A 25293-nucleotide genomic window follows, 5' to 3' on the forward strand; every position below is an offset into this window, starting at 1 on the left:
TTGGTGGATTGGGTGATATTTTTTATTCCTACTCTCTCTCGAGTATCAAAGTCCATACATGAAATCCTAGCTTTTTAAAAAAGAGACATAAAGATTATTACTAGGCAGTCGACAAAACTATCAATTAGAATATTTAATTAAGTGTAGCTGTTAAGAGCATGGAGGTTTCAAATCAAAAGGTTAGCGCACTGCCATTTAATCGTGTGATATTAGGCCAGTTATTTACCCTGTAAGCTTTATCAGTAAAATGATAAGGGTTTTGTAAGGATTCGATGAGATACTAAATGCTGTTCAAGGTGCTCAGAGTTCATTTACTCTTAGCTATTATTATTAGGTTTTACAGTCCACCCATTTTGGAACGAAAGTATATTCCATAAAGCAAGAAATACTGATAATAATTTGGTATTTCATAAGAAAGATGAATCTTTAGATTAAATCTTTGTTGTCAATAGGGCTTATACTTTAGCTTATTTTTCTCATGGGAATTGATGGCTTTGAGTTGATCTGTCCCTACCCCCAACCACCAAAAGTATGTATTTTGAGACAACTGGCAAGGGTTAAGGGTGTGCTCTGGGCCATGAAACAGATGTTATGCTATATCCCCCCCACGCCTATAATGAAAACAGGAAATACAGGGACAATGTGGAAGCCTTTTTAGCATTTATTTTTTCCCATTGATTTCTTTGTGTATTTTTCTATTGTTTGATTTGACATACTGTTATATTTTGTTTTTCTTTTTTTAATTTTTAATTTTTTTAAATATTTTTTCACTTTTTTTTTTATTTCTGAGAGAGAGAGAGAGAGACAGTGTGAGCAGGGGAGGGTCGGAGACAGAGGGAGACACAGAACCTGAAACAGGCTCTAGGCTCTGAGCTGTTTGTCAGCACAGAGCCTGACACGGAGCTTGAACCTATGAACTGCGAGATCATGACCTGAGCTGAAGTCGAACACTCAACCGACTGAGCCACCCAGGTTCCCCCCCTTTTTTTTTTTTAATTTTTTAATGTTTGTTTATTTTTGGGAGAGAGAGCAAGAGCAGGGGAGGAGCAGAGAGAGAGGGAGACAGAATCTGAAATAGGCTCCAGGCTCTGAGCTGTCAGCACAGAGCCCATCACGGTGCTCAAACCGTGAAATCATGACCTGAGCCGAAGTCAGACGCTCAACCAACTGAGCCACCCAGGCACCCTTATATTTTGTTTTTCTAAACAGCCTATAATAGACATACAGTAAGCTGCATATATTTAATATGTAGAAATTGATAAATTGATATATTCCTTCATGAAACCATTACTACAATCAAGATAATGAGCATGTCCAATCTCCCCTGGCAAATTTTCCTCTGTAACCCTTTTACCTAACCATCCCCCGCTCCTTCCCACACCTGCACCCAAACCACCAATACACTAGTGATTAGTTTACATTTCCTAGAATTTTATATAAGTAGAATCCTACAAAATGTACTTTTTTTTCTTGTCCTGTTATTTCACTCAGTGTAATTAACTTGAGATTTATCCATGTTGTTACTGTATTAATAGTTCATTCCTTTTATTACTGAGTAGTGTTCCAGTGTGTGTATGTTTCACATCTGTTGATGAACATTTTCATTGTTTCTGGTTTTGGACTTATGCAAATAAAATTGCTTTTGAACATTCATATACAAGGCTTTGTATCGACATATGCTTTCATTTCTTTTGGATAAATACCTAGGAATGGAATGGCTCGCCTGGTAGGTGTATGTCTGTTGTTGTTTTAAGTAACTGCCAAACTGTTTTCCAAAGTGGTCATACCATTTTACATTCCCACCCGTCATGTATAAGTGTTCTTGTTTCACATCCTCACCAACACTTAGTATGGCCATTCTTTTTAATTTTAGCCTTTCTAATAGGTGTGTAATATCTCATTGTAGTTTTATTTTGCATTTCTTTATTGATAAATGACATTGAGCATCTTTTCATGTGTTTCTTCACCATCTATATTCTCTGATTTGTTAAAGATTTTGACCATTTTAAAATTGACTTGTTTTTTTATTATTGCGTTTTGAGGATTTCTGATATATCTAGATGCAAGTCCTTTATTAGTTACATATCTTGCAAATATTTTCTCCGAGTTGGTGGCTTGTCATTTCGTTCTCTTAACTATATCTTTTGAAGATCAAAAGTGTTTCGTTTTGATGATGTCCAGTTTATCAATGTTTCTTTTATGGATTTTGCTTCTTTTCCTAAACCGAGGTCAGAAATGTTTTCTCCTATGTTTTTTTTCCTATAATTTTATAATTTTAAGCTTTACGCTTAGGTCTACAATACAACTTCAGTTCATTAATATGTTATATAGTACAACATATGGATCAAAGTCTTTTCTTTTCTTTCCATATGGACGTCCAGTTGTTGTAACACCATTTGTTGAAAAGGTTATCCTTCCTCTGTAGAATGGCCTTGGCATCTTTGTCATATCAGTTTTCCATATATTTTTGGGTTTATTTCTAAACTCTTTGTTTTGTTCTATTGATTTACCTTGATGCCAGTACCATATTTTCTTGATTACTGTGGTAAATTTTAAAATCAGATAGTGTTACTCTTCCAACTTGTGGGGTTTGTTTCTAAGTTGTTTTGTTTATTCATGCTCCTTGGCATTTCTATATGAATCTTAGAATCAGCTCATCAGTTTCTCCAAAAATCCTGTGGGGATCTTGATTGGGATTGCATTGAATCTATATATCAATTTGGGGAGAATAGACATCTAACAATATTGTATTTTCTAATCCATGAACATGGTATTTCTCTATTTATTTAGGTCTCTGAGCAGCAGTTTATAGTTTTTAATGTATAGGTCTTTCTCATCTTTTGTCAGATTTGTCACTAAGTATTTCCTCTTTTTTATGATATGATAAATGGTATTGTTTTTAATTTTAATTTCTGACTTTATTGTTATACAAAAATAAAATTGATTTCATATATTGATTCTGTATCCTGTAAACTGCTACACTCACTTAATAGTGCTAATAGCTTTTTTTATAAATTCCATTGGATTTCTACAGATACTCATGATGGCAAATAAAGACCATTTTACTTATTTTTTTTTCTAATCTAAATGTTTTTTTATTTTTCTTGCCTTGTTGCATTGGCTAGAACCTCCAATACAATTTCAGAATGGTGAGGATATCACTGTCTCATTCTTGACAAGGGGAAAGGGGGAAAACACTCAAGTTTTTCATCATTACATATAATGCTGGCTGTAAGTTTTTCACAGCTGTTCTTTATCAAGTGGAGGCTATTTCTTTCCATTCCTAATTTGCCGAGTTTTAATCAGGAATGAATATTGGATTTTGTCCTGTGCTTTTGCTATATCAGTTGAGAGGATAATTGGTTTTTTTGTCCTTGCTCTGTATCTGAAATAATTGTCTGAAAAAGAGCTTCCTCTCCTTATTGACTTTCTCTTAGATCAAGTAGTGTGATGCGTAGTAGCTTTTTCAGCTTTGCTCTACTACTTTTTAGAAACTATAATTCTGTAATTTAATTTTTAACATTCTGCTGTCAATAGAGTTCAGAATTATTTTTCCAATGGCAAAACTTAATAGTAATTTAAAAATCATAAACATCTCAAAAAAAGAAACAGTACTCTGTGCTTTATGAACTATTCCTTTGAAAGTCGTGTTTATCCTTTGTGTTTATTAGTTTTAATAAGTAATTCCCTTATTTTTTGATAAATGATTTCATTTTTTATTTTGGATAAATAATTTTCCGAAAGAGGAAAAAACAAACACTATGCACATTTTTCACCTTCTGATAGTATATTATTACCTCTTTCCTAGGAGTAACAGAAGTAATCTAACTGAAGATTAAAGATTATATTTTTAAGATTATCTTTTCATGTTGAATGATTTAAATTATAGTTTAGTATGTCATTTGACAAGTCAGGAAATAGATATCAAAATACACTGCTTCTTGGGGCGCCTGGGTGACTCATTCGGTTGAGCTTCTGACTCTTGATTTCAGCTTATGTCATAGTCTCACAGTTCATGTTCAGAAGATCGAGCCCCATGTAGGGCTCTGCACTGACAGCACCTGAGCCTGTCTGGAACTCTCTCTCTCTCTCTTTCTGTCTGTTCTGACCCCACTTGCAACCCCCCTGCATGCACACACTCTACCAAAATAAATAAATAAACATTTAGAAAAATATATATATATTATTTCTTTATTATTTCCTAGTTATTTCTTAATTTGGACCACAGGAAGATAACTCATTTTAAAGGGAATTTCTTTATAGGCAACAACTCTATATCTGAATGCTGCTCCAGAGTGAGTTATTGCAGAATAGGTAGACATAGTATTACCTCTTAACCTTTTAAAATAAAAATTCAATATTGACTTCTTTTATTAAATTTACTAATCTCAGGACACCTATTTATTGAGGAGAGTTGCTGTAGTCTAAATGGCTTTATGTAAAAATCTACTTACAGAAAAAATTTTTCTACAAGTTACTTCCAATTACCTTCAAACAGCTCATGATAACATAGTTTTATTGATCTAGTTCCAATTAAGTCTTTATAAAAAGTGACACTTGGTTAATGGCTACATGAATTAGTAATACATCCATGTGGTGGACTATTGTATAGCTATTTTAAAACATGATACATATGAAGACGTTTTAATGACATAGTAATAATGTTCCTACAGCATAATGTTAAATTTGCAAAGCAGGTCATAATGTTAAATAGGTCCTTTAATCTTGATTATAAGAATTATGTGTGTGTGTGTGTGTGTGTGTGTGTGTGTATGTATGTATACACAGAAAAAGGGCTCAAACAAATATATTGAAATTTGTAGTTTTAGTGTTAATAGTGGTTGTCCCAGGGTAGTGGAATCATACACAAATTTTAATTTTTTTCTTCAAAACTTCTGTATTGTATGTAAATTATTTTAGAATTAGAAGTACTATAGGTGAATTAGAAGACACAATTATAGAAAAAGGAAGCCAAGAAAAAGAGAGATAAACTGATCCAGGAACATGAAAGGAGAGTTCGAGATCTCAGCGATACAATCAAACAGAACAATATCTGTATCATAGGAATTCCAGAAGAGGAAGAGAGAGGGAAAGGTGCTGAAGGAGTCCTTGAACAAATTATAGCTGAGAACTTCCCCAACCTGGGGAAGGAAACAGACATTGAAATCCAAGAGACACAGAGAACTCGCCTCAGACATAACTTGAATCGATCTTCTGCACTACATATCATAGTGAAACTGGCAAAATATAAGGACAAAGAGAAAATTCTGAAAGCAGCTAGGGATAAAAGGGCCCTAAAATTAGAAGTACTTGCTTTTAAATAGCAATACTTTTATACAACAGCTGCTTGTTCAGATTTCTGTATTAATAGTCATGCCCTAAGAAGATAATTTAGTCACATATTATTCACTTTGTAGAAAAAGATATTAGAGCTAATTAGAACTACAGTTAAATTCTTCCCTGTTTGTTGTTCCTGATATTAATATTATTCTTTTCCCAATGCACTCTAAATACTTCAACTGTCTCTGCTTGAAAAACCAACCTAAGTTCCCAAGCTATGCAATAAAAAGATCATAGAGTTTAAGGGAAGAAGAAGAAAGCTATGATAAAAATACCTTTTTATCATACCAGAGGCTAAAGAGGTATCTTTCAAACATTTTGAAATACATTCCATCATTTTGCCACAGTGCAGGACATTCACACACACCAACATATATGTATTAATTAAAACAAAAATTTCACTAAATATATACTAACTCTGTGTCCTACTATAATATTTATACCATGCCATACTATACTACACTATTTTCTTTTCTTTTGTACTTTATTTTCCTTAAAGGCTGATTGTGATCCTACTAACCTAGTTTCATTATCTACTTTTAGAAATGTAACCTATAGATGTACTTAGGCCTATACAATAAGATATATGTGTAAGGACATTTTTTGCAATATTGGTCATATTGGCAAAATGCTGGAAACAACTTATATGTCTGTTAGTAGAATTCTACTAATAGGGTCTGCAGAATACTATCAAGTCATTAACGAGAATGAGAGGTCTTTATGGATAACAATCTCCAAGATATAGTAAGTGAAAAAATAATGCACAGAGCAGTGAGCATAGGAAAATATCTCTCCTCTCTCTCTCTCTCTCTTTCTCTCTCTCTCTCTCTCTCAAAACTAAACATTAAAAAAGAAAGAAAAACATTGAGTACCATATATAACAGCTAACTCTTAAGAATAATCATCTGATATCAGCTACTTGCTATACAACTTTTTATCACATGCCATCTTTCATATTACAAATTAGGGCATTTAGTGGATCAAGAGTGAAGGTTCCCCCAAAAAAGCAAATTTCTCATTTAATTGACATCTTTCTGGCCTGGTTTTCATATGACTTTGAGAGAAAAAGGGGGAATTCAGCTTGTAAAATGCTACCTATTAAGAGCACACATCATTCTGTAGCCATTGGGGAGAGGCTTCAGAGAAGTTTGTAGCAGTGGGGAATTTCATCGCATTTATTCAGCCTGAAACTAAAACAAATAAAAAAGGGAAATGGCTTATTCCTGTTATTTTGACTTCCTCTTATTGTGTCTTCTTTGCATGTGTTAGCCTTGTGATTTGGGATTAATCAGAGGTTATTTCTAGTGGCTCCCCTTAAAGAGAAGACAAGGAAGACAAAGAGGTTGCTTGTAAAATTAAAGCCTGTGGTCCATCATTTAGTATTTCTTTTTTTTCTTTTAATGTTTTTATTTATTTCTGAGAGAGAGAGAGACAGCATGAGCAGGGGAGGGTCAGAGAGAGAGGGAGATACAGAATCTGAAACAGGCTCCAGGCTCTGAACTAGCTCTCAGCACAGAGCCCGATGCGGGGCTCGAACCCACGAACCATGAGATCATGACCTAAGCCAAAGTTGGATGCCCAACAGACAGAGCTACCCAAGTGCCCCCTCATTTAGTATTTCAGTGTGGCTAGTTACAGGAAAAATTTTAAATACAGAAGGAAACCATCTTGTATATTTGCTGAAAATCTTTATGGACAGGGAGCATATATAGAATGAAGCAGGGAATTTCATTACCTGGGCATTTATTTGCCTAGAAAAGCAGAGTAATGTATCTGTTCTACCAAACTATTCACATCTATGCACAAAGACGCTCATTGCAGTATTGTTTAATGCAGGATTGGAAAATTGCAAACAACATAAATGTCCCTTGGTAAAATATAGCAATGTAAACTGGTACATCCTTACTATGGCATATTATGTAACTGGGTTTTTTGTTTTTTTTTTTTTTATGAGAAGAAAACATTCCCTGTACTGACTTATTAGAACTATCTCTAGACACAATAAATGAGAAAAGTACACATACACACATTTCTGGAAATGCTTGGAAGAGGTCTGAGAAGATACTGATTATGCTAAGAACTCTTGAGGAGGAGAGACTGGCTTGTATTCAGGAAGGACTTTGGCTTTATCTGTATAATTAAATTTTTATGAGAAAATATTCATTTGTGATGAAATTAAAATAAAAATTAGGGGTGCCTGGATGGCTCAGTTCGTTAAGTGTCCAACTCTTGATTTTGGCCCAGGTCATGATCTCAAGGTTCGTCAGATCGAGCCCCATGATGGGCTCTGCGCTGACAGCACAGAGCCTGCTTGGGATTCTCTCTTTCCCTCTCTCTGCCCCTCCTCCCCCTCTCTCTGTCTCTCTCAAAATAAATAAACTTTTTAAAAAATTTTTTTTATTTTTAAGAAATATAGTATGAAAATAAGAACAACATTTATTTTGTAACTGTCTTTGTTTCTAAGTGGTTTATCCTCTCACATAAATCTGTATTAATTCTGAAATATAGTTAAGGGCATAGACACAAGCCTAGCATGCCTGTGGAAAGCATGAGCTCTTTAGCATCACATCCCTGATTTTCTCCCAAAAAAGCAGAGTAGATTTCCCACGAAGTTTCAAATTCTGCTTTTGAACAGGACACCTACACATTCTTTCTTCAAAGCAGACCCTTTCCCAGGTCACAGACTCAAATAGAGCTGACTGTGTACGCACGAGCAGCTACGTGATGAAAATTGCACGAACTGTTATTATCATAGCAGGAGACCTATAACCCTTCAAAGTATTTTTCCTGGCTCCGTTTTGTATCTGTACTTCATAATATTCCATTGTTTAACAACAACAGAAAGCATTTTCTCATCAGAAAGCTAACTCCACCTAGTGAGTTCTCAGAGGAACGCATAACTTCAAAAAAATTATTTGACTCAATTTCAGTAGCTGTCTATTCAACAAAAGACTGAACTCGTTGGTAGATAGGAGTGTGTGACTGTTATTAAATTCAGGAGGCTCTGTTCTTATTGCCTCCCATTATTTTACCAATAAAATTTTTGTAGAATTGAATCAGATTTAATGTGATTTCTTTTTCTTTGCACTGAATTAGTGATAATATGGGAATGTATCAATTCACACTGATAAGGATCACAGGTGGTAGATTTTCATCTCTCTCTTCTTTAGGGCTGAGATTTCTCTTCCTGGATGGATGGATACTTAATCCTGTTCAGCACTACATCCCAAATACCTAGAACCTCAGATGTTCTTTGGGAATATTTGTTATATGACAGAATAGTTCAGGCTCTTTCGGTCTAACTTCAGTGTACTCAAGGTTCAAAATATATCATCCCTTATTCAGATTTTTGAGAAGAGAAGCTTTACTGTAGTCATATAGTTTCATTACTCTTCCTGTTGACAGTTTCCACTTGGTGACATTATTTACATTTCACTCTGCACTAAGAAGGAGCGATTTGTTCTTCAGACAGGAAATCATTGCTTATGTTTGTTTCTGTATTTGTAGTAAAGGATACCAAATAATTGAGAGATGCATCTTTGTTCACCATGCATGTGTATTCATCTAAAAAAAAAAAAGAACAACCATATTTTGTTTGTTTTTTGAAAGATCATATTTTAGTTTTCAACTGACATTGTACCTTGGCGTCCTTTCCTTTCCTATCAAATTGAGGATGTGAGGGCAGTCTGGCTGTGACATCTGTCACCCCATTGATTGCCAGGGTTGATTCGGCTGATGTGGCTGGCTAGGCGGGTGTCCCCTTCCTCCCTCACCACTCCAAGGGCATCCCTCCCGAGGCTGCGCGCTCAGTTGAAGAGGACGACCTTCCCCAATAGAGGAGGACCATTCTCTGATCAAGGGTATACCGGTAGCTGCACTCCCCTGCTAGAACCTCCAAACAAGCTCTCAGGGTCCATCTATCAAACTGAGATGCGGTCATCTGCATTCCCTGACTGATTAGTAACGGGAGTTTTGTGCGCCTCATTGAAAATAGTATTTTTTTAAACATTTTTTCTTTTTTGAGAGAGAGCGCGTGAGTGGGGGAGGGGCAGAGAGAGAGGGAGACTCAAAATCCAAAGTAGGCTCTAGGCTCTGAGCTGTCAGCACAGAGCCCGACACGGGGCGACATGGGGCTCGAACTCCCAAATGGTGAGGTCATGACCTGAGCCGAAGTCGGATGCTTAACCGACTGAGCCACCCAGGTGCCCCCAAAATAGTTTTTTTTTTTAAAGAGTACAGTTTTGCTTATCTTTCTTTATCTGTCTAGATATATACAGAAGTATTATTTCCCAGACTTTTCAGCTAAGGACCTCTATGGGCATCTGTCTAAATTATACATATCCTCTCTGTCTCTCAGAATATATTTACTTATCTCCCATTTCTCCAGTGGGTCTTTGTTTTTGCTTTTGGCTCTCCCAGAATCTTCCTCACCCCCCTGTCTCTGGTTGCTTTCCAAATGGATTGCTTTTCCCTTTAAAATCTTCCTTTCAGGGGCCCCTCAGTGGCCCAGTCAGTTAAGTGCCTGATTCTTGATCTCAGCTCAGGTCTTGATCTCAGGGTCCTGATTTCAAGTCCCACATTGGACTACAGGCTGGTTGTGGAACCTACTTAAAATATTTTTTTTTTTTTAATCTTCCTTTCAGTCCCTTGTCCTTTCTTTCCTGGGACAAATTGACTACCAAATGAGGCTGAGCGAAGTCATTTAAGGAAGAGCACTGAAGCAGTCTTAGAAGCTTAGAATGGAGCCAGATCTATTCCCTTTGGGATTAAAACAGTAAAGGGGTCTTGGTTAGCCTGTTCTTGTCCATGGTGACATATGTTTGTTCAGTCCCTTACTGTAGTGATGAGCATTGCCAGTTCACATTTAAACTTGTCACGAAACACCCATTCTGCACTTAGAGCCCACCTTTTACTTTCAATCTTGGCATCTTTACTCCTCTTCCCCTTCTGTTCTCTAAAGAAAAATCATCCTTCCCAACTAGACAGCCAGCTAGCTGCCTCCCTCCACATCAGTGTGCAGTGACAATAGAAGTTGCCACCTTTGCAGCCTCTGACTTGTGACATAGGGCTTGATCTCTCTTAATATATCATCCTAGATATTCTGTTCTCCCTTCTGGCACAAGGATGTGTAATTAGCACGGCCCCTGCCTCTGTCTGCCTGCCCTCACATCGTGCTCACTGTGGTGTGGCTGTGGCTCTGCAACCACACCAGCCCCCGTTTTCATTTCACCCTGTCTCTACGCCCCCATCACTGTCCTCTACCCCACAAGCTTCCTATTCCTGTTTCCTCACTACACTTCTCAATGTGAACACTCTGTGCTCCTCGGCTAGGCAAATAAGGACCCTCTTCCTGAGACCTTACCTCTGAGCGGCTGCTTGCTTGCCATGTTTCCTTGCGGTATCAGACTGTGTTTGCGATTTAAGAATCTCGCCTTGAAAAAGTGTTTCGAGTTGTCTCATATCCCAGTCCTACAGCTTCCTCCATCCAATCCCCTAACTAGAAGAAGAAACCCTTTCAATCTTCTTTATGAGCTCTTTTTAACTATGTTAGCCTCGAAGTGAGTTTCTGCACTGTTAATACATTGTGAGTTAAAGAGGCTGAGCACATCTCTAACAAAGAAGTTTTTCAAGTTCATAGTTACTTGAAGTATCACACTTGGGTTATATAGTCTGCGGTCTGGGTCTCCTTATGCAATACTTCAGAGACAGTTTCTGGATTATATGCCCCCCTCAACCTCATGGTGTTTCCTGTGATTCATTAAGTTGCTGATAGTCCCATTTATCTGCCAGCACCCGCCCACTTCCAGGATTGGTCTTTTCCTTCCTGTTCCTTCTGAGTGTAAGGTCTGAGGCTTAGAAAGTCCTGATCAAATAAATTGTACTTGGTGTTCCTTTAAACATGAATGATACTGTTTAGAAAACATTTAAACAAGCAGAGGCAGCTTGTTTATTTCTGCTCTTGGGCCTTAAACTTGTCTGGCAAATTCTAAGCTCCTTAAGAGCAAAGGACTACATCTTACTTAGTCAATTCTTTCTTCTCTTATCATTGCCCACATCACTTAGCATTTGTAGTACCCAGCAAACATTAAGTGTTCGATAAAAGCATTCAAAGCATGTGCTCTTGTGAACCAGCCATATGTCCAGAAAATTTTCCGAGACTTCTCCAGTGCTGGTTTTGGTTTTGTCTAACCCTAATAAGACAGAGATTTTTTTGTTGTAGTTGTTAACATTTTTGTATATTTGATACTAGGCCAAACATCTTGTGGTTTGTAGACATTTATAACATTCATTAGTTTAAAATAAAACAATAAGATTGATTCCTTATTACTTCTTTTGGAATTTATGTATTCATGATAGTTTAAACTGTTTAAAATCATAGATTCAGGAGTCAGACTAATTGGATTTTTTATTCTAGTGTTTTTCATACTTTGACAGGGACTCACTATTGTCACTCAGGGAACACACACACACACACACACACACACACATACATACACACACCCCTATATTCTCAGGTCATAAGGAAAGTTTCTTGAAACATTATTCACAACATTCAATGCTCTGCAGTCTTTTTCTGTTCTATTTTATTTTTAAGCCACTGATGGAGACTTACTCAATTGAAATTAATTTCTCCAAAGTCCTAGGGGATATCTGTTTATGTATTACTCAGTCGGCTAACATACTCAGTATTTACTATATACCATTTATTGTACTTCTCCACTACTTAACTTTGGCTTTCTGACCTTGGGAAAGTCTAATATTCAGTTTCTTCTATAAAATGGAGATATACACGTGATGTATACCTCCAGAGGTATTTGTTCGGATAAGATTAGATGTGTAAAACACCAAGCACACTGCTTGACAGGCAATAAGCACTAACTATACAGTATTAGCCCTTCCTTCATTGTTTCTGCTGTTATTAAAAATTGCTTTGGATTAAACATCCCATGTTTCCTGAACACTATATATAAATCATATATTACATATAACTTCCTTTTCCCTTTACTCTCATTATGTGTTTTTATATTTTTGAACTAGATATACAATTTAGGTAGGTGGAATGCACAGATCTTAAGTGATGATACACAGATCAGTAAGTTCTGACAAATGCATACATCCCTACATCGCCGTCAAGATACAAACATTCCCATCACACCAAAAAGTCATCTTGTGCTCCTTCCTGGTTCCTTGTTCCCCTATCCCCAGACACAACTGCTGCTGTAAGTTTTTCACCATGAAATTGCGGTCATTTGCAGTTTGTGGCTATTATGAATAAAGCTGCTTCAGACAGTGTGTGTACATAAAGCTGTGTGTAGATTTATGTTTTCATTTCTTTTGGATAAATACTTAACTGTACGTAGACGTTTTTCTAACTTTATGATTAATTTCCAAAGTAATGACACCATTTACATGCCCACCAGCAATAGGGTGAGTGTTCTAGTTTCTCCATCTCCTTCCCAACATTTGATGTTGTCAGTCTTTAATTTTAGCCTTTCTAGGGGCTTTTAAAATTTTTTTAGTGTGTATTTATTTTTGAGAGGGAGAGTGTGCACGAGTGGGGGAGGGCAGAGAGAGGGGGAGCCAGGATCTGAAGCGGGCTCCTCCCTGACAACAGAGCCCAGTGCACAGGGTTAGGGTTCCTTCGCTCCAACTCACAAACCCATGAGGTCATGGCCTGAGGTGAAGTCAGACGACTAAGCCACCCAGGCGCCCCCTAGTGGGTTTCTAGTGTTATTATTGTTTTAATTTACATCTCTTTGATCACTAAGGAGTTGAGAACTTTTTCATGTGCTTTTTGGCCATGTCATCCTGTGCATGGTATGAGATAGACGTCAACTCTCATTATACAGCTTCCTGAATAAAAGAGATTAGGATCTAATATGCTATTATAATTATGTTTTAAAATTCTAATTTATGTTCAAGAGCATTAATTTATTCAGTACTTACTAAATCTCTTTACCCACTTTCTTCCCCAACTCGAAAACTTATTTACATAGACCCAGTCCAGAATATAGACGTAATTTGTTTCAACCGAAGCACACATAGATTCCCCACACACACACAAAAATAAAACAGAACAAAGACAACAAAACTGAATATTTTATTTATTTAATTTCAAATTCATTAAGAGTTTTCCTAAGACCCTTTGGAATTTGAATGTTGAAGCAGCTACATTAAGCTGTTCACCCATATTCTGTCAACAAGCAGCCTTTGAGCTAGAAGTATCGCACTTCATAGCTGTTTGTACTAAACTTACCATTTTTAGTCCTCAAAAGAATTTAGTGCACTTTAGTCAAATAATAATAAATGGTCATCTATCCTTACGTAAATAAGTGATTTTATAAACATCTGCGGTTGCGAGCTGACTCCAGAGGGAATCTTTGAAGCTCATCCTATTTTAAAGTCAGTTTGCTAAGTGTATAAATTAATATTACCTTAAATGATTATACTAAGTAAATTGTAGACTTTCTGAACAGCAAAATAAAATATTGACCTCACTAAAAATGAAGAGAGTAAGGAGAGGCTGAGACATCGGGAAAAAGCTGGAAAGTGAACATCTGTTAAATGTTTTGAGCTTAAGTGGAAATATAGGATATAGGAAGAAGAAAGATGTATGAGGAATGCTTTTTCCTTTGAGTCATTACATACAGTCTAGGCAGGAAGAAAATAAGGAAAAATGAGAAATGTTTAATCATAAGGCAGGAGATAAATACCAATCGACGATATTATGTAAAATGTCACATACCAGTTCAGGATTAATTACTAAATAAATAAATACTGTTACTGGTTATTGAGGTTCCCAGTATATTTTTGGTGATGTATTACTTTGGAGTTATCTGGGGATTGGTGAATTTTGTGTTGCTTTTAATGAAGATTTCCTGGCTTAGTCCAGATTTTATAGAATCTTAAATCTCCAGGAATAGGATTAATTATTAGGTCTAAAATAAAGGAAAATCTATACTCTAAACTTGGTTATTGAAAATCTCATTCCTACTTATAGTACTTACTAAGTACCAGTACTTATAGGAAGCATTCTTTATTACTCGTTTAATTACTGTAACTATAACTTACAATAACTATAACTATAAATTGTTATAATTTTTATAACAAACCTATAGGTATGTTACCCTCATTTTACAGATGCGGGATCTGAGGTACAGAGAAGTTAAGGGAATTGCTGATGGTAAACAGATAGAAAGTAGTAGAGCCCAGATACAGTACCAGTTATGTTATACTCCAGAGCCAAAAGTTATTAAAGAAAATAAATGTATAGAGAAGACTGGATTTGAGAAAATAGTATTTATGGTTAGTTGGATTAATGGGTTTTCAATAATATGTTAGGAGTATTTTTAAAATATGTTAGAAGTAAAGAGCACCTGGGTGGCTTAGTTGGTTAAGCATCCGACTTCTGCACAGGTCATGATCTCTCAGTTGGTGGATTCAAGCCCCGCATCCAGCTCTGCTGACAGCTCAGACCCTAGAGTCTGCTTCAGATTCTGTCTCCCTCTCTCTCTGTCCCTCTCCCTCTCTTTCTGTCCCTCCCCTGCTCCCACTCCCCACCCCTCTCTCTCAAAAGTAAATAAACATAATTTTTTTTAAAAAAATAATTACGGGTTTTCAATAATATGTTAGAAGTATTTTTTAAGTCATGAAAATTTTTGGGGTGCCTGGGTGGCTTAGTTTGTTAAGCATCCGACTTTCACTTAGGTCATGATCTCGCAGTTCGTGGGTTTGAGCCCCGCATCGGGCTCTGTGCTGACTGCCAGCTCAGAGCCTGGAGCCTGTTTCAGAGTCTGTATCTCCCTCTCTCTCTGACCCTCTCCTGCTCGCGCTGTCTCTCTCTCTCTCTCCTAGAAATAAATAAAACATTAAAAAAAATAATAAGTCATGAAAATTTTCATGTTAAATTTTGTGCCATTTTCTAAAAATTAAAGTTTAATTTAAATGTGGCTAACTCTTCTTTTATTAATACTGTCAAACATTGAAATCCAGTTTTCTCTCAGCAAGTAAAAGAAACTTCTAAAACAAAGGGTGCACTTATAATGTTGTTATCTCTCTATCTAGAATGGTTTCTTTATTTCCAGTTATTCATGCAGCTACTTTATCAGGGGCTCCAGAGTATAAATTATTTGAAAATTAGTAGATTCAACTTGTATGTAAAAAGGAGAGCTTTTTTAAAATGTGTTTTTAATGTTTATTTGTTTATCTGTATACTTATTTTTGAGAGAGAGAGAGCAAATGAGCAGGGGGCGGATGGCGAATCCCAAGTAGGCTCCACACTGTGAGTGCAGAGTCTAACATGGGGCTCGATCCCATGAACCATGAGACCATGAACTGAGTGAAATCAAGAGGTGGCTTAACCGACAGAAGTCATCCAGGCATCCCTGAAAAGGATAGCTTTCAACATGCTTTTGGTGTAGCATTAATTAAAACCATTCTGGAATCACATTCTTTGGTCTTTCTGGTCTCTGGCATGGAGGTATTCAGAGATTTTTAAAGATACAAAGTTTATATTACTGATTACTTCTAAAAATATCACTTCGAATTGGCAATAAATTGCAAAGATGTATCCTAATCCATTTAGGGTACCAGCCTGAGTCTTGTAAGTAAAACTCATACTTGAAGGTAAACCTAGTTAAGTAGACCTTATCTTCACTTTTAGATTTGGAAGCATCTTTCATGTTGGTGATTATCATCCAAAGAATAAAGAGGTTCCTATTTTAATATTGGAAAAAAAAATGTATAGATAGAGAAATATCCACATGCACACTTATATGTTACTATAATGGTGTACTATTATACTAGAGTACTATTTTATGTGTTATGTTATTATACTCATTATGTACATTACATAACATAATGTATGATAGATATGTAATACTATAAATAATCTTGGGGAGGGGAGATGAGGTAACTGCTTTATGTTTCTTTTTGAAGTTTATCATAGCAAAGCTGATAATTTTGGAGAGTGAAAGGGGCAGACTCCAAGGACCTTATATGATTTTTATCTTAAACTTTCAGTAATGGTGCGTTTCATTCCCCCTTGACAGGAAAAATGAGTAACAGATGACTAGTATGTTTTGTCTGCTGTAGTAATACCTTTTATCACTGAATCTGTCTAACCAGCCAATTATTTTCCTGTTGTCTGAAATGAAAGACCATGATGTTTTCTGACAACATAGAAATTTCTGTTCAGTTAAAATACATGTTGTCAGTGAAGTGAAAATAATGAAACTGCAAGAAATGGATTCATTTTAGCTCTAGGACTGAATTCCTCCTCCAAAAACTCAAATCCACATCATGACAATTTTCTTATAAAATAGCTGAAATGCCATGAAAGTATTAAAACCCAGCCTTGACAGTTTTTAGTATTTAGTAGATACTTTGTCTCTAAATTCTGACTTGAGATGTAAACCATAGAGGTGGCATATCTAGTCGTTCCCTTGGGGTAGCCAGCCTCCAAAGGACCACCAACGACCCCACATCCTGATAGTCACACCTTTGTGCAGTCCCCTCCCACGTGTACCAGGCCAGTCTGTGTGACCCGTGGAATACATCAGAAGTGATGGTATGTCACTTCTGATATTAAGTTATAAAAGGCACTCGCATGTCCATCTTGGTGTCTCTGTCTCTCTCCCTCTCTCTCTGTCACGTCACTTGCTCTATGGGAAGCCAGCACATTCAGGGAATCAAAGCCTGTGCCAAAGGCCATGTGCCTAAGCTGGAAAGTGGATGCACCAGCCTCAGTTGTGCCTTTGGATGACTGCAGCCCTGGCCAGCAGCTTGACTACACTCTCACGAGACACAGAGTCAGAACCACCCAGCTCAACCCCTTCCAAACTCCTGACCCTCAGAAACTATGAGATTAAAAAAAAAAAAAAAAAGTTTACTATTTAAGCTGCCAAGTTTGGGAGTGGTTTATTAGGTAGAAATAGATACCCATACACACCTCCACTAAAACTGTTTCATTCTTCAGTTCCTAACATCTATTTTTGGTTATGATTTGTTCTGTTAAACCTGTCATCCATACTGTTTACCTGATGGAGGTGTGCGGTTGGCTGAAAAATACCATATTCCGTCTCCCATTTTCCAATCCAGTGTTTGGTATAATACATACCAACTTTGAATTCACTCTTCCCATATCTGGGCCCCATAGTAGAACATACTTACAAGAATTGTTTTGTGACAAGGAGTCCTGTTTAGAGTATTCCACGGATTCTTTTCATTTAAGTGCAAAGCCACCAATTTTGTATAACTTGTAATTACCACTCAAGCGATTATGGAATTACTGGGAAGTACTTCGAGAGAAAACAGACAGCGTAACAGCTGTTCTCAGAGAAGCTCTCGTCTAGGACTCGTAACTCAGGGATGCTTATTAATTATGCAAGATAATAACAGTGTGGGTTTTTTAAAGTCGTGTTTTTAGGGATTAGTTAACTATATACTCAAACCTGAGAGACAGCTTCTCAGCAAATCTGTCAAGGTCACGAATCCTACTGCCAGCCCTGCTCCCCCATCCCACTTTCTTCTCTGCGCTGTTCCGAAAAGGAGAAAGCCCTAGAAATACTCAGGTTTACGTTTGCCTTTCTGCCCTACTAAACCAGTCTCAGTACCAATAATCATTACTTTACCATCAGTAACCAGACAGAAATGGAAATCATCAACAAAACAATGGGCCGTAAGAAAAGTGGAATTTCAACTTTTTTTAAAAATGTTTTTTATGTATTTCTGAGAGAGAGACAGCATTAGCAGAGGAGGGTCAGAGAGAGAGGGAGACACAGAATCTGAAACAGGCTCCAGGCTCTGAGCTGGCTGTCAGCACAGAGCCCGACGTGGGGCTCGAACCCACGAACCGCGAGATCATGACCTGAGCCAAAGTCGGTCACTTAACCGACTGAGCCACCCAGGTGCCCCTGGAATTTCAGCTTTTTAAAGGTTGATTTTTTTTTTTTCTCTTGCTTCTTTTGTCTAAACATTTTTCTGAACCTGGATTTGCCTTAGGACATTAATAGCTAGGTTGTCAATCTCAAGTTTGAGGTATAAAACTCAACTTAAACAGATGTTCTTCTCTTTTTTGTTTTTTTAATGTTTGTTTATTTAGAGAGAGAGAGGGAGCAAGGAAGGGGCAGAGAGAGAGGGAGAATCTAAGCGACTCCCATGCAGATAGCACAGAGCCCTATGTGCGGCTTGCACTCACTGAACTGCAAGATCGTGACCTGAGCCAGAGTCAGACACTTAACCAACTAAGCCACCCAAGAGCCCCTCAACTTAAACAGATGTTCTTGGTGAAAAGAAAACATTGATGTGTCCCTGTTGTTTGATATGATTTCTTTTAAAAATGTAACTAAAAACCAGCTTTTTCTCTTTTATTTTCGCCATGATTTAAAAAATAAAAATAGCCAATTCAGGAATTGGTCTTGTCTTTCTCCATCCTAAAATGGTACACAGACTATTTCAAAATTTAACTGAGGATTCGCTTTGTAATTGGGAGGTGTAAAAATAGGATTCTGTCTTGCGCTCAGTCTTTCAAATCTTTACCCCTTTAATTCACATGCTTACACAAGCACACATGTGCACGCACACAAACGTGTAGTAAGGTCAGGAATGTGGTTATCTTGAGATGGTGCCTTAAAGGAACAGGATTTATTTATTTATCATGCTTACCATATTTTAGAAATGCAAACACCATAACACAGACACAAAAGATAAGCCATACCTGCTGGTAGTACAAGCATGCATAAGCAGAGACAGTCGGTTGGTGGCTAAGGACGTAGACATTAAAGCCAGGCTGCCTGGGTTTAAATCCTACTTTAAAAAAACCTTTTTTAATGTATTTATTTTTGAAAGGCAGAGAGAGACAGCATGAGTGGGGGAGGAGCAGAGAGGGGGAGACACAGAATCCGAAGCAGGCTCCAGGGTCTAAGCTGCCAGCACAGAGCCCAACACAGGGCTCAAACTCACAGACCCAAGCTGAAGTCGGATGCTTAACCAACTGAGCCACCCAGGCGCCCCTAAATCCTACTTGCTAAGTGAGTAACCTGGGACAGGTTTCTTGACCACTGTTTAATAGTTTTCTCATCTGCAAATTGAAAATGATAACACAACCTTATAGGCTTATGAAATTTAAATAATCTAATGTGAATATGAACGTTTATAACAACAGCTAATTGATAGTTAGCCCTACATAAGTAGTTGTCCTTGTTAATATTATACCAGGCCCCCTCTCTGATGTCATTTCTCCTTTCAGATGGCTCAAGCACCAGTCGTCAGGTCTGTGGTCAGCAGGTTCCATTCGTACTACCACCGCCCCCTTTAATGTGTAACTACTTGCAAATCTCCCTCCGCAATTGTTCGAAAAAGCAAAATACTGAATTTTTTTCCTCTTTCCCAGGCCCAACACAGAGATACCTTCATTGAAGAACGCTATGGAAAGTACAACATCAGCGATCCTTTAATGGCTCTGCAGAGAGACTTCGAAACACTGAAGGAGAAAAACGATGGCGAGAAGCAGCCAGTCTGCACCAACCCACTCTCTGTTCTGAAGGTGGTGATAAAACAGTGCAAGGCCATGCAGGAGCACATGCTGTCGCAGCTGGCCGCCGCCGAGAGCAGGCACCGCAAAGTATGTTCACATGGCTGCCCTGCGCCACACAAACTCTTAGGGAGACTTGATAAATAACACTTGGGACTTGCTTGTCAGCTCCTGGTTTCCATGGAGACTTAGTGTGGGTCTCCCTGGTGTCAGAAGCCCCTCAGCCTACCACCGGAGCCAAGAGATCAGAAAGAAAACACAAGTTATCCAAAACATTCTGTTTAGGGAGTATGCCAACCCCTTACTTAAGATGGCATTCCTTCCTGGTGTGACGCTCTAGAACCCTGGCGATGTTTTTTTCAGCTCTTGACCATCCAGACTGGGGTTTGGCCAAGCCTGTAGGTGAACAGAGCGTTCTCTGTTTGCTTACTTACGTGAAAAAAGCAAGATTAGCAGGTATTTGGGGAATGCCATAGGAGACAGAGGATTTACCTGACTATAAACATGGAAGCCAGTAGATTATTTTCACGTGTTCCTACTTTTGAGTTTCGTTGCATTTTACTTTTCATAAAATTATAAACAGTCCCTAGGATTGTTTACCTTAAAGCTGTTCGAACCTATTAGGAAAGTGTGTGTGTGTGTGTTCATGTTCTTACAGCTCCTAGTTAGAAGACAAACCTGTGCTTTCCTCTACCTCATCTCATTGGAATTCTAATGCTTATGATTTTATTCCCCAACCTGTCATTTACCGCTCAAACCTGGCCTGTAAAAGGTGCTTGGCTAGAATCTACATTTTCTAAAACTATTGGTTTAGATTTATACCAGCAAGGGAGACATCAACACATCTAGTAGGAAGCATTTTACCCTGAAGAAAGGGGTCAGCGGCTGCAAATTGATGAACTTGAGTTTACTTTTATGGTTGCCTGCATTAGACAGCCAGCTGCTCCAAAGGCACCTGACAAATTGCTTAGGTATAGGTCTTGCCCAGGATTCCTCTTAGTCTTCACAGTGTCCAAATGAAAGGCCAGAGCAGAGATTCTTAACCATGGGTGGGCCTTGGATGTCCCATGATCCCCCAGAAAATATACACAATGCCAGAAGTGTATGCATTCTTGTAGAATGTAAATTTTTTCCCCGTATCTTTAATTGAATTCTCAGAGTTGTCCAAGACACAGAAGAGTTTAACCTTCTCTAGAATAAAGTGAACTAAAAACATTTATGCCCAATTTAAAATGTATCAGTGGGTGTGGGTTAGTTGCCTAAATTTGGAGGGCTTTCTCAATCCTCTAAGAAAGGCTCTACAGTATCCTTGTCTGATAGGCAGGCCCTTGTCCCCTTTCCGGTATGAAGCAGTTGAACTGTGCTGAATGGCTGGCCGGCCGTCATGCCCATGAAAGGTGTAGTGTTGGGGTGATTTGTGACTCAAGGTGATTAGAGAGAGGAAGAAGTTAAAAATAATTCACAATTCTTTAATACTATATTTCAGTGTATGTTCCTTTAAGTGAGCATTAAATATTTTGAATCGACCGCCTACCTTTTTCCAAGTGTTTTATTGAAGTAAAACACTGACTTTGTTACAAATCAAATAGTTCCGAGGGGCTAATAATTAGGGTGCTCATTGTCCCTGTTTGCCCAAGACAGTCCAGTTGATGTCTGTCGCCTTGGGACAGTCATTAAGAATACCCCCTTTGACTCTCAGAAGTGGTGTGGTTTGAACAGTAAATTATACGGTTACTCTGCTTATTATGAACAGAGAGCTCCCTGGTCCACCTCTCCCCATTCCTTCTCAATATTCAGAGACAACCACTTTTATCTTTTGGACCATTTATTTTGGTAGGTGAATTCCATGTTTCTAAATGATATACTATTCCCCCCCCTTATCAGTTCTTTTTTTTTTTTTTAATGTCTATTTATTTATTTTTGAGAGAGTGGGAGAGGGGCAGAGAGAGAGAGGGGAGACAGAATCCCAAGCAGGCTTCGTGCCGTCAGCACAGAGCCCAGTGCTGGGCTCGAACTCATGAGCTGTGAGATCATGACCTGAGTCTAAATCAAGAGTTGGATGCTCAACCACTGAGCTACCCAGGCGCCCCCACGCCCTTATCAATTCTTGACACTTAAATTGCTTCCTCTCAGGGCGCCTGGGTGGCTTAGTCGGTTTAGCGTCCGACTTTCGCTTGGGTCATGATCTCGCGGTTCGTGGGTTCGAGCCCCGCGTCGGGCTCTGTGCTGACTGCCAGCGCAGAGCCTGGAGCCTGTTTCAGTCTGTGACTCCCTCTCTCTCTGACCCTCCCCTGCTCATGCTGTCTCTCTGTCTCTCTCTCCTAGAAATAAATAAAAATATTAAAAAAAAAAAAATTGCTTCCTCTCATTATAGCTGCAGATTTATCTTACACCCTACCTCCCTTTCTACCTTCCCACCTTCCCAAAACAAACGGTCCCCTTTCCCTACCCTCATTCTCTGTCATTTCTAGTATTCCCAAATCCGGAGACTGTCACATTCTGTTTCCTCTGAGGATAAACATCTGCCTAATGCCCAGGCAGTAGATGCCTAACACTCTTTGTACAGAAATCAGGTGGAAGAGGCAAGTAACTTCTGGAGAATACAGATTGTGAGCCAGTCTTCTTGTTTCCTATCCCACATCTGACCGTTGCTCAGCAGCACCTGCTGCCTCCAGGTTCGCCCCTGCAGGGAGAATCGGCTTCTTCCCCCACCCCAAAGTGGCCACCACACCTCCTGCCTCCTTCCCTCTTTTAACATTTCTTGTCTGCTCCAGTCTTTCTGCCTTCACGGGTGGTCATCTTTTCATTCCATTTCTATAGTTTTTAGAGGCCTCTCCTGAGGGAGAGGAGATGATCTAACACCCTTAGCCAAAAGCTTGTCTGTCTACTAAATTGAAAAGTTAGAGCTTGTTTTTGCTTTTGTTTCATTCTGTTGTGTTTTTTTTTTTTTTTTTTTTTTTTCAGTAATCTCTACACCCAACATGGGGCTCGAACTTACAACCCCGAGATCGAGAGTCCAATGCTCTACTGACTGAGCCAGCCAGTTGCCCAAGTTAGGGTTTATTTATGTTTTTTTTTTAACTGGATGGAAGTATACCAAGCTGTTTTCATTTTGGTACATGAAAACATTTTGTGTCTAAAGAGGAGCTTTGTGTGCCAGAAACTTTTCTCCCTTGGTTCACGAGAATCGTTAGTGAAGAGATAGGATGAGAAATGGTCACGGGGAGGGCGGTGCTCCGCCCTAGAGCTCTGGGCCAAGGTACCTCTGCAGGAGGAGCAGAAGCTGCTAGGAAGTCCCTTGCCTTTCCGAATATTGCAGTTATGGGTGGGATTATGTGGGAAATGTCCCTTTATTATTTTTTTCTCTGTACTTTATTTTTACTTTATTATTTTTTTAACATGATTTATTGTCAAGTTGGCTAACATACAGTTAGCCAGTGTATACCATGTATACAGTGTATACCGTGTGCTCTTGGCTTCAGGAGTAGACTCCCATGATTCATCGCTTACAGACACCACCAGTGCTCATCCCAACGAGTGGCCTCTTCAGTGCCCATCACCCATTTCCCCCCTCCGCCCATCAACCCTCAGTTTGTTCTCCGTATTTAAGAGTCTCTTGTGAATTGCCTCCCTCCCTCTCTGTTTGAAACTATTTTTCCCCCTTCCGTGCCCCCATGGTCTTCTGTTAAGTTTCTCAAGATCCACATATGAGTGAAAGTATAGGAGATCTGTCTTTCTCTGCCTGACTTATTTCACTCAGCATAATACCTTCCAGTTCCATCCATGTTATTGCAAATGGCAGGATTTCCTTCTTTCTCATTGCCGAGTAGTATTCCATTGTATAGATTAACCACATCTTCTTGATCCATTCGTCCGTTGATGGGCACTTAGGCTCTTTCCATGTTTTGGCTATTGTTGAAAGCACTGCTATACATGTTGGGGTACATGTGCCCCTATGCATCAGCATCCTGTATCCTTTGGATAAATTCCTAGTAATGCTATTGCTGGGTCATAGGGGAGTTCTACTTTTAATTTTTTGAGGAACCTCCACACTGTTTTCCAGAGCAGCTGCACCAGTTTGCATTCCTGCCAACAGTGCAAGAGGGTTCCTGTTTCTCCACATCCTCCCTAGCATCTGTTATTTCCTGAGTTGTTAATTTTAGCCACTCTGGCCAGTGTGAGGTGGTATCTCAGTGTGGTGTTGATTTGTAGGGAAATGTCCCTTTACTTTGTGCAGTATTTGCCTTCAAATTGGGCTTAATCCTTTGGTGCCAGGACAAGTGGAATGGGGTGGGCAGGTTAATTAAAAGGCCTTGTGAAAAATCTCTACATAAGGTCCCAAGCGTTGAACCTTTTTACATGCAGGATGAGCTCGGAGAGTCTTTCCTCCTCTTAGCTAACTATATACAAAATGCGAATTACTGACTAAGCAAGGCACAGCTATTTGAGCTCGAGGGAAGGATTTCAGCTTTCAGCTTTCCATGGTCCTATCTTGCTTCATCACCTACACCCATCGCCTAGTCTGAGCAACTGCCTGCTGGACCTATTCATCCTTGGAAACCTTCTCAACCCCTATAGCTAATTAGGTGCTCTCTTCTATTTACAAACCATTTTGTGCATCCTGAAATAAAGCCTAGATCTTACTGTTTTCTAGCACGTAGCTCACATCCCTTTTACCCTGCTGGATAATGTGATCCTTGATGGCCCTGACTGGGATGGACTGATTGATCTCTAGAACTATCTTAGGTGCTTAGATAGGCACTTAGTATTTAATTGTATTACAAGTTTGTTTCCCTGGTACTTAGAAATTATTATTATTTTTTATAATTCTTTAAAGGTGATCCTAGACCTCGAGGAAGAAAGGCAGAGGCACGCTCAGGACACAGCAGAAGGAGATGATGTCACCTACATGCTGGAGAAGGAGAGAGAGCGGCTGACCCAGCAGGTAGTTAGGTGGAGGGGCTCACGGCACCATTTGCCTGGAACAGCATTTCTCGAAGATTGTTCTGCAGGGGGTAAATTAGTGTTGCTCAAAAACAAAGGGCTTTGTGGTCAAATCTGGGAATCACTGGATTAAACAAAGTTAAATAGGCTTCTGATTCAATTTGTTGGGCCCTGTAGGACTGAAAAGCACATTGTGAGTCTTAGGAACAAGATTGGGTATTCCCAAGTTTAGCCAATCTATGTTTACATAGAATCTTGTTTTGACATAGATCACTTGCTGTGGGACTGTCATTCTATAGAATGTACTCTGGGAGCAGTAGCTTCAAACTCTCAAGCATTTTGACTTAGGAATCCTAGTAAGAAATACACTTTATATCACAGCCTAGTAAATATATATACATAAACACATGCCAGAAATAAAAATCTGATGAAATCCCATATAATCCTTACTGGATACAATAGCCATTCTTTTTTTT

The 25293-nt window shown here is 38.6% G+C and overlaps 1 protein-coding gene across 2 annotated transcripts in view; it reads left to right on the top strand.

Moving 5' to 3' along the window:
• Positions 1 to 25293, top strand: part of CTTNBP2NL (CTTNBP2 N-terminal like) — a 54885-nt gene that overhangs the window by 24613 nt on the left and 4979 nt on the right. For both annotated transcript variants that reach the window (XM_077780185.1, XM_077780186.1), the window contains exons 4-5: positions 19733 to 19963; positions 24711 to 24818. In XM_077780185.1, coding sequence (XP_077636311.1) covers positions 19733 to 19963; positions 24711 to 24818 — 339 coding nt within the window. The remainder of the gene's footprint in view (positions 1 to 19732; positions 19964 to 24710; positions 24819 to 25293) is intronic.

Source organism: Crocuta crocuta, unplaced genomic scaffold, assembly GCF_008692635.1.
Source record: "Crocuta crocuta isolate KB4526 unplaced genomic scaffold, BGI_CrCroc_1.0 scaffold364, whole genome shotgun sequence".
Taxonomy (NCBI): domain Eukaryota; kingdom Metazoa; phylum Chordata; class Mammalia; order Carnivora; family Hyaenidae; genus Crocuta; species Crocuta crocuta.